General features: G+C 40.6%; 1 protein-coding gene, 1 long non-coding RNA gene and 1 pseudogene across 3 annotated transcripts in view; all 3 read left to right on the forward strand.

Annotated features, from left to right (window-relative positions):
• LOC144534631 (signal-regulatory protein beta-2-like) overlaps positions 1-2,257 on the forward strand; it is a 7,812-nt gene extending 5,555 nt beyond the window's left edge. Inside the window, exon 4 of the mRNA XM_078276640.1 lies at positions 2,199-2,257. Within this exon, the coding sequence (XP_078132766.1) occupies positions 2,199-2,257 (59 nt within the window). The remainder of the gene's footprint in view (positions 1-2,198) is intronic.
• A 2,049-nt stretch (positions 2,258-4,306) lies between these two features.
• On the forward strand, positions 4,307-9,642 carry LOC144534394 (uncharacterized; annotated as a pseudogene). The gene is made up of 7 exons (XR_013503543.1): positions 4,307-4,409; positions 4,549-4,889; positions 5,035-5,076; positions 5,181-5,188; positions 8,617-8,719; positions 8,812-8,846; positions 9,253-9,642. The product of XR_013503543.1 is annotated as an uncharacterized LOC144534394 (transcript).
• Positions 5,195-7,776, forward strand: LOC144534395 (uncharacterized). Its single transcript, XR_013503544.1, has 3 exons — positions 5,195-5,300; positions 5,403-5,437; positions 7,532-7,776. It is a non-coding gene; the product is annotated as an uncharacterized LOC144534395 (long non-coding RNA).
• Positions 9,643-10,047: the final 405 nt, after the last annotated feature.

Genomic DNA, 10,047 nt, shown 5'->3' on the forward strand with positions numbered 1-10,047 from the left:
TAACCTATGAAGGAGACATGAACATCATTAATAAATCAGAAATCATGAGGAATGAAATCCCTTAATTGATGCATTCATTAACGTATTGTTCCTGCTCCAGTATGTCCAAAACTCTGCTGCCAGGTCTTGGTGTGGTTGAGGACCCTGGCAGCAGAGCACATCACCCCAACCCTCATCCACCTTCATTGGCTCCCAATTAAGTCCTGCATCACATATAAAATCCTCCTCACCTACAAATCCCTCCATGCCCTGGCCCCTCAGTACCTCTCCGACCTCCTCCATCCATACACCCCACCTCGAAGCCTGCGGTCCTCAGACGCTGGCCTGCTCTCCATTCCCCACACCAGACTCTGTACCTTCGGACACCTTTAGTGTTGCAGCCCCATCCCTCTGGAACACCCTCCCTGCAGATATCTGAAATGCTACATCCCTGGACATTTTTTTAAAAGCTCCTGAAATGGGGCGACCTCTAGCTCACCCAGTAAGAGTGTTCGCCCCATCTCTCTCTATCCACTTTCAAAAATAAAAGGGAAAAGCCCCAAAAAATAATCTTTAAAAAAAAAAAAACTCCTGAAACACCACCTGTTTACCACAGCCTACGACCTCCCTTAGCTCAGCCACAGTAATTCTGAAACGTGTACATCAATGAATTCATTCTTTTTCATGCATGAATTCATGATACTTTGTGTACCATTATTATAAAGTGTTACCAAGTTTATTTTATTGAGAAAAGTGTTATACAGCCAAACAACAAAATGATATGTATCTAACATGCATTCTTTTTGTGATAACATACTTTAAGCGCGGGGGCTTTCTAGGCGTAGTTATTGAACTGGTTTTGGGGGAAATGAGCCCAGCACAAGCTGGACTACTCAACCACGGCGATCCAAAAATGCGCCCCACTGTTTCCCCAAGTCCACCGCAGTTGGAAAATGAAAGAATGACCGGTGGATGTACACCCAGGGAAGCACAAACAAGCATGGTAGCACAAAGAAAGATAGAGAGAGAGATAGAGAGATAGATAGCTAGATAGAGATAGATAGAGAGAGAGATAGAGAGATAGAGATAGATAGAGAGAGAGATAGAGAGATAGAGATAGATAGAGAGAGATATAGAGAGATAGAGAGAGAGAGAGATAGAGAGCGAGAGATAGAGAGAGATAGATAGATAGAGAGACATATAGAGAGATAGAGAGAGAGAGATAGAGAGAGATAGATAGATAGAGAGAGAGAGAGAGAGATAGAGAGATAAAGAGAGATAGATAGATAGAGAGAGAGAGAGCGAGCGAGAGAGAGAGAGAGAGAGATAAAGAGAGATAGAGAGATAAAGAGAGATAGAGAGAGCGAGAGCGACAGAGAGAGATAGAGAGAGAGAGAGAGAGAGATAGAGAGAAACAGAGAGATAAAGAGAGAGAGAGAGAGAGAGAGAGAGAGAGAGAGAGAGATAGATAGATAGAGAGAGAGAGAGAGAGAGAGAGAGAGAGATAGAGAGAGAGAGAGAGAGAGAGAGAGAGAGAGAGTATTTAATATAAGCCTCTATTTTTGAATCCTGATTTTCTGTGAAAATATAAAACTGCTGTTGGGTGAAAACCTTGTATGTCCAAACCTGTTGCTTTTCAGGAAATGAAAAATGGATGATTCAAATCATATATCATAGCATTGATTAATATAACATTATATTGAGCCATTTACCTTTGAGAAAGTCAGAGAAAATTTGTAAAACCCACAGATGGACGTAAAGGTTGACCAATAGCATCGATTTATGAAAACAAATAAAATGACACAATACGGACATACAAGGCTTCTGCCCGACAGCGACAATATCAAAATTGATAAGCTTTATGAACAAAGTGATGAGTGCTGATTGGAGAGTTCATATACCTAAAAGTATCAATTGTTATATGACCACTGGGCATATTTACTTAAAAACACTCTAAGCAAATGAACCCTGGTGACTTTGCTAATATTTAAGGTGATCATCATTATTTGCAATGAAAATCTCCAACAATATCTGCATTTCTTCAGGAGTCAAAGCCAAAGAAAAAGAGAAGCACAATACCTTTGACACTTAGAGAGACCCCCCCCACTCTCCAAACTCCACCATGTTGGAGTGTGAGCTTCCTCAGAAGTACGCAGCCCAATCTGAGAAGTAGACGTCAGAGATGTGTAAATGATTCAATGGTTCCTTTCTTTGCACAGAGAAACGAGGGCTCTTCTCCATCCAGCGGAACACGTTGGATGCTGAATCATACTTGTAAACAGAAGAGAGCAGCTCAGGTCCCCCTCCTAAGGTCTGTCGGTAGCAGGAGAATTGCAGCGCCACTTGGCATGTCGCAGAAGCAAAGTAACGTCCCATTGTCCCCAACACTGGCCCAGTGTCCCGTCAGGCTGCTGCCTCCTGGATCACTGCTGGCAGATGGACTAGGTCAAGAAGAGACAATGTTAGAGAAACACAAGCTGAGATGTCATTATTCCACTGAAAATATCTCATATCAAGACAATTACATACTCCACAGTGGATCATATACAGGTGCATCGTCTCGGCTGTTTTTAGAACTGAACGTTTTGAGCGATAGAGCTGACACCAGGTTAAAAATGAGGTTACATTTGATTGGTTGCTAAGAGGGTCAGACTGTGGGATGCTTTAAACATCCGTCTTTGCCTTCAGTCTGACAATCACACTGTGTGTTTTACAAATATGGCAGCAGATTAGAATCTGCTGAAGAACTGACACGTTCTTTTTTCCTGCCATGTGGTTTCAAAAAGCTTCATTATGAACTTGTTTAACTTCCTTATAGAACAGTGATACCAGGAACACAGGACAGACGCAGTTATAAATAAGAAAAAAATATTTTTTCTTTACAGTAAGAGGGCTTTATAAAGTGTCTGTTAAGACTTACTAAAACAATCAATTTGCTTTCATTTCAATTATCTTACGTGTTTATAATTTATTTCTTATGATTTTTATGTTTTGTTCATTACTGGATACTGAATCCCCTTCAGACATGTTTTATGATATTTACAGTAAAAATGGAGAAAAAAAAATGTGTCTACCTTCAATTTAAATGAAAGTTGCATCTAGAATCTATGAACGTGCCGATATTTTACATTTTAAAGGTGGAACTGCTGGACACAGGATGTCTCCTACTTCACTGAAAAGAAAAGTCCATACAGTGTACATACATATAATGCATATGATCCAGCATACTGGACCATGATTGGCTTCCAAACTAGTTGTGATGTCACAATATCCTGCTCACACATACACATTTAACAGTAAACTGAAACTTTCCTCCCTCAGTAAATGAATGTGAAAACAACCTCTAGTATCAACAGTGAAGCTCAAACATCTAACGCAGGTAACAATGACCTCAAAACGTTTTTTGAGTGTGTGTGTGTGTGTGTGTGTGTGTGTGTGTGTGTGTGTGTGTGTGTGTGTGTGTGTGGGTGGGTTGGGGAGGTTGGGGGGGGGGGCATGACCACATTGGCCATGGTTAATGGAATCATTTTTTGGTACAGCATGTTAAGAAAAGGGCACAACTTCGGTAACTCAATCTACAGTTTTAACCGACAGGAAGACATTTACTCAAGTGCCTAATGCAGGGGTATTGCTGGATTTCGGAAGTTCAGAGTGTTTATTGCAGTGGGAAATAAATGTTTTTTTAGGTAATTGTGGTAGACAGAGATCTGCAGTGGCTCCTAGAAGGGACAAGTGGAACATATGTGGTTGGCAGGAGTCAACTGATTATACGAGATTAGGGAGAATGGCGGTGTGTGCATGCACAGTGGCTCTCTGATCTGATAAAAGAAGTGCTGGGGACTTAAAGTGGCGCACTTTGTTCTACATACTGTATGTGGTCAACGCCGCACACTGACAATTTGGGGAAATACATCTCGGCTCCGTCAACGCTGACAACTTTTCACACCTAGCAGCTTCAGAAATGTCAAAAAGTCCGCCAATGACGCAGTGATGGTAGACAGACTCTTAATGTGGACTAGACAAAAGACATGGCCGTGGGCTGCAGGATGGGTCAGATACATTTGCTTTACTGTGCACCATGGCGTTTAACTGCATTCTTCAATAGGAAGGATCACAAAAAACGTGCATGTCTGACCATCTGAGCTGCTGTATCCGATTGTGACAGATGAGAGGATTCCTTCCACAAAAACAAAAACCAAAGAATAGTAACTTATGCTCTCTGAAATCATTTGAGGCATGCTTTGACTGATATTGTCTCTGGTACAGATATCAGGTTGGGGAAAGATTTGAGCTTCCTTGCATGAACTAATACTCCGCCCCTTAACAATAAAAGCCCCTTTACACTGATTTAGAGTGCCATTGCCGTTGCAGCGTTATACGCACAATGAGGAGCTTCACCTTAATATCAGCTTTACTTCTCTGCAGCCTCAGTAAGTATTGGTAATAATTATTCTGAGCAGCAAATAGAATTCTAATCTCTCTTTTATCCAGTAACCCACCATTATTTTTAACACTCAGATGACTTAATAATGTACACGTTTAGAAGTCTCTGTCTGCTGTTTGTTTCAGGCTGGATCTCTGTCTCAGCTTCTGAGTCTCACACTGTGGAGGTCCAGTCTGGTGGAGACGTCACTCTGATGTGCTCCAACATTTCCAGCACTCCAACTACAACAGAATGGTTCAGAGTGATCAACAGAACCAAGCCCAGCTGTGTCTCCTCTATGTACTCTGATGGCAAACGCTTCGTTCTGTGATGGATTTCAAAATAGATTTGAGATGAGCTCCAACATCTCTACTGTCTTTCTTAAAATCAAGAGAGTGGATTTATCTGACTCTGGACTGTATTTCTGTGGGATTTTACATGGACAAACATACAGTTTTCACCAGTGCAACATATTTAAAAGTTCAAGGTAAGATTGTAGTTAAGCCTCAGAGATCTGTTTCCATCATATTTACAGTTTATCTCACATTTAATGTCACAGTTGTATGAAAACAGCATAAAGACAAACAAGAAACCAATACGTGTCAAATTATTTCATTTTTGTCTTTTTAAAGGTAACATTGAATCTAATTTTGGAGTGGATTCAAAGCCTGAAAGTAAGGTTCTCCTTTTTCATTATGCGAGTTACCACAGAGCCAGTAATTTCAATCTTAAACATGTCTTTTAAAAACAGACATTTATTCTGTCATTTGTCTTGTAGAGGAGTCTGATGGAATGACAAACATCATGAGTGTGATCCTGGGTTTTCTGACTGTTCAGACTGTTTTCCTCACTATAGTCGTCATTGTTCTGGCTGTTAAAAACAGGAGACTTCAGACAGGTACAGTTGATCTATAATTTGATGCACATGATGGATAAATCCAAAGCAAAGCATATGGTCAATAGTAATAAACTAATAAAACTTGATGATTTTTCCATTTAGCTGTGATTGAAGAACCGCAGACAGAAAGAAACAAGGTAACCCAGCATTAACTTATATAACTGTGTGTGTGTGTGTGTGTGTGTGTGTGTGTGTGTTTGAAAATGCATTCAAATACATGACAAATCTGTTAATGATCTGTGTTCCGAGCTGCTGCAAACAGCTAATTCAGGCATGCAGGAAGTCGTCATATTCAAAGTAAAATGATCCTCAATAATTCCTAATTTTAAACTCTAATTTCAGCTGTGTTCTGTAAAGTGACAGTTTAGGTTCTTTAAGCAAAATTACTGGTTTTGCCAGCATTTGCTAGACCATCTGAACCCAGCCCCCCCCCCACCCAGAAAAAGATAGTATAGGTCGATTATGCAAGCAGCTCATAACGACCAACAATTAGGTTTCTTGTTAAGCGGCCACCTCATGGCTGAAGTAGCTATCGCCGGAGCAAACGAGGAAGTAAGGTGACAAAGTATAGGAGCGCAAAATTCTGTGTGAGGCCGAGGTAGCCTGGGGGGGGGGGATGGGTCGAACAAACACACTCCCATGTGAAACCAAAAGTTAACTGTCATTTTGAAATTAACCGAGTTTTAGTCCTTTCCGCAACGAAGTCCGTGTTGTTATGTCACATTCTCATTTTAGTAATTTTAAAGGTCCAGTGTGTAACGTGTTTAGTTGTTCATTCTCAAAATCTATGTTGCCCGTTCACAAACCACCACCATCAATTCCAAGTATTCCTTTTTGGCTTAAAATTTTACATTTGCATATTCATGAGCCATCTTGAAATACGTTAGCCGGTAAGGGACATACAGGACATGCTGCTCCGCCTTTCGCGTTTTCGCTGTCACATGATAAACTCACAGGTGCTGCTAATGCTGCTAATGAGTTCCCAGACCCAACATCTTGATGTGGGTCTGGCTTGTCAGGCTAGAAGTCTTCTTCTTCGCCCAGAAAAAGAAAAAGGATATTGAAAAGAGCAAGAGGCCGGCTTTTTGAAGCGTGAAGGCTACCGTAGCTGTAATACGTACTTTGAACTGCGTGGTGAGAGAGAGTTGATTGCTATATATGATCTCAACGCTAGATGGCAGAAATTCCTACACATTGGACCTTTAAGTGACTGATATTCTACTAACCCTAAGTATTTGTGCTGCCTATTAACTACTCACTTTTCCAATTTACTGTGTTTAAAACTGCACCTGTTATGGTAAAGACCTCATATTATGCTCATTTTTAAGGTTCATAATTGTATTTACAGGTTGTACCAGAATAGGTTTACATGGTTGCATTTTTAAAAAAAACACCATATTTTTGTTGTACTGCACATTGCTGCAGCTCCTCTTTTCACCCTGTGTGTTGAGCTCTCTGTTTTAGCTACTAAGTGAGGCATCTCACTTCTGTTCCATCTTTGTTGGGAGTCACACATGCGCAGTAGCTACTGTAGGTAAGGACTACTAGTCAGTCAGCCAGCCAGTCAGAAGCAGAGTAGGGCTGGGCCTGACAAGCAAGCTAGCTTGGTTTGAGGGCGTGCCACGCTAGGAGCTAGGCGAGCATTATAACTTGTGTTACAAAGTGACGCAAAATGATGCGTGTTCATAACTGAAGTAAAGGCTGGACTACAATAGAGCTGTTTGGAGCAGTTTGTGAACAGAGTTTTCTGTTGAGATGGTAAGTCCCTTTGGGACACACCCAGCGGCTTGTTTGAATTTGGTTGACCAATCACAACAGAGAGGACCAGCTGACCAATCAGAGCAGACTGGGCCAGCTGACCAATCAAAGCAGACTGGGCCCTGTCTAAGGCCAAGAGCTTAGACACGGTGTTTTAGAGAGAGGAGCTGCAGCAATGGGCAGTATGAGAAACATAATGTTTTTTTAACATCAAAGCATGAAAACATATTCTAGTAGACCCCAAGAGTACAAACATGATGCTGAAAAGGAGTATAATAATCTATAATAATAATCTCTTTAAATTGCCCAACCCAGCTGTGATTCTATTCAAAAGCATGTTTGTTCTTAGCTAAACTGTTTTCAACACTCATTTTAGTTTAAACGATTCCTTTGTTGAACTACCAAAAACTTGGAAAACTCAGCTACAGAGTGTGTGTGATTCAGTGTGTGACTCTGAATACTCTGATTTACAGGATCTGGGCTCAGATGAACTGAACTATGCAGCTCTACATTTCCAGGCGAAACCCAAAAGAGGCAGCAGGCCTGCATCAGAGAGAGAGCTGGAGCCACATGTTGTGTATGCTGCCACCAGATAGAGTCAGGAAACATCTGGAACTGCAGCTCAGAGTGGAACTGATGCTTCATTATGTTAATCTGCTGATGTTTTTATGTGTGGGAGGACTCTACTGCCAAAAAATAAATTCTCTGGGTCAAAGTGTCCGTCTTTCTTATTTTGTCTGAGAGGAAAAAGAGCATGCTTAATGTGTGATGGAGGAAGAGGCAGAAAGGACACTGATGGCTGCCAGACTTATTGTTTGACAGGAAGAGACAGCAGGGTGGGGTCTGAGCACAACTGAGATGAAGACCGTGAGGTGTCTGAGGTCAAAGCTCTATGCAAAATAAAAAAAAGAAGTGAAACTAGCCTACTTGTTCACGACAAAATTGAACTGCTGTACAGTACTGCTGTTCTCACAGAACACGATGAATGTTCCCTTAAAACATATCATCAATACAGTAACTGCTGCATTATACACTCAGGGATAACTCTCTGTCTCTGCTGTTTGTTTCAGGCTGGATCTCTGTGTACGGGTCTACTAGCAAAGCCTCGTACTGTGATGGATTTCAAAATGGATTTGAGATGAGCTGCAACATCTCTACTGTCTTTAACATCAAGATACTGAATTCCTTTCACTCTGGACTGTATAACTGTGGATGTAACCAAATCAACCATACAGTCCTTGGCAATGCAACATATCTACAAGTCCAAGGTAAGATTGTAGTTAATCCTCATTGATCTGTGTTTCTCATCATATGTACAGTTTCTCACATTTATTTTCACAGTAGTATAAAAAAAACGGCATGAAGACAAATAACAAATATGTGTCAAATGATGTTTATTTAAATATGTTTTAAAAGTGACAATGTATCTGATTTTGGAGAGGATTTAAAGACTGAAAGTAAGGTTCTCCTTTTCCACTGTGCAAGTTCCCACACAGCCAGTCATTTAAATCTTAACCATGTCTTCTAAAAACAGACTAATTCTGTCATTTGTCTTGTAGATGGAATGACAAACATCATGAGTGTGATCCTGGGTTTTCTGACTGTTTTCCTCACTATAGTCGTCATTCTTCTGGCTGTTAAAATCAGGAGACTTCAGACAGGTACAGTTGATCTAATTTGATGCACATGATGGATAAATCCAAAGTAAAGTATAATTAACTAATGAAACGTTTGTCTTTTTTTCCCCATTGAGCTGTGAATGAAGAACTGCAGCCAGAAAGAAACAAGGTGAACCCAGCATTAACTTCTATAAACTGTGTGTTATGGTTTTAAAGATGCTCAACCAGAAGATATCTTGTCATGAGAAAGAACATGTAGCCTTCCTGCCAGTTAGAAAATGGTAATTTCAAAATATATACAACCACAGATGCAGCAATTAGAGTTATGTTAATGAGCGTCTGTCATATAATGTGTCCTATGTCCCAATGATGTTTGAACAACCTTTTAATTTAAATTGTGCTACGCAGATGGGATTCTATTCAAGATCATGTTTGTTCTTAGCTAAACTAAAACTGCTAAAAAACTATTCTTTGTGGAACGACCAACAAATCCACCAATTTTACAGATTGTTTGGCTAACTCAGCTACAGAGTGTGTGGGAGTCAGTGTGTGACTCTGAATACTCTGATTTACAGGATCTGGGCTCAGATGAACTGAACTACGCAGCTCTACATTTCCAGGCGAAACCCAAAAGAGGCAGCAGGCCTGCATCAGAGAGAGAGCTGGAGCCACATGTTGTGTATGCTGCCACCAGATAGAGTCAGGAAACATCTGGAACTGCAGCTCAGAGTGGAACTGATGCTTCATTATGTTAATCTGCTGATGTGGGTTTGTGTGTGGATAGTGTGTGGGAGGAGTCTACTGCCAAAATATTTAGAATAATGTCTCTGTTTTTGCTGTTTGTTGTTTCTGTCTGTCTCTCTCTCGGGCAGAGTGTTCGTCTTTCTTATCTTGTCTGAGAGGAATAACAGCATGTTCAATGTGTGATGAGGAAGTGAAATAAAGGACACTGATGGCTGCCAAAATTATTTTAGGGTGAGTGAAATGGTGTGATGGTGTGTGAAGGAAGGAGGGAGAGATACACATCACTTGTTTGACAGGAAGAAACAGCACAGTGTGGTCTGACAACAACTGAGGTAAAGATCATGAGGTCAACGCTCTGTGGAAAGTATAAAAGGAAGCAGTGATACTAGCTTACTGGTTAATGACTAAAGGAAACTAGCTGTACAATTGCTATTCTCACAGAACACGGACAATACTCCCTCAAAACATGTATATCAATCTCTGCACTGTTAAATCACTCCACTCATCATCACTTTACATTAACTCACTTAACTAGTTTACCTTCATACACTACGTCAACATTTGCATTCAAAACTAAACAGAGTCCTGATGCAACTGCTTCATTTTCTACTTTGTTTTTTATTTTG

Source organism: Sander vitreus, chromosome 19 (genome assembly GCF_031162955.1).
Source record: "Sander vitreus isolate 19-12246 chromosome 19, sanVit1, whole genome shotgun sequence".
Lineage (NCBI taxonomy): Eukaryota > Metazoa > Chordata > Actinopteri > Perciformes > Percidae > Sander > Sander vitreus.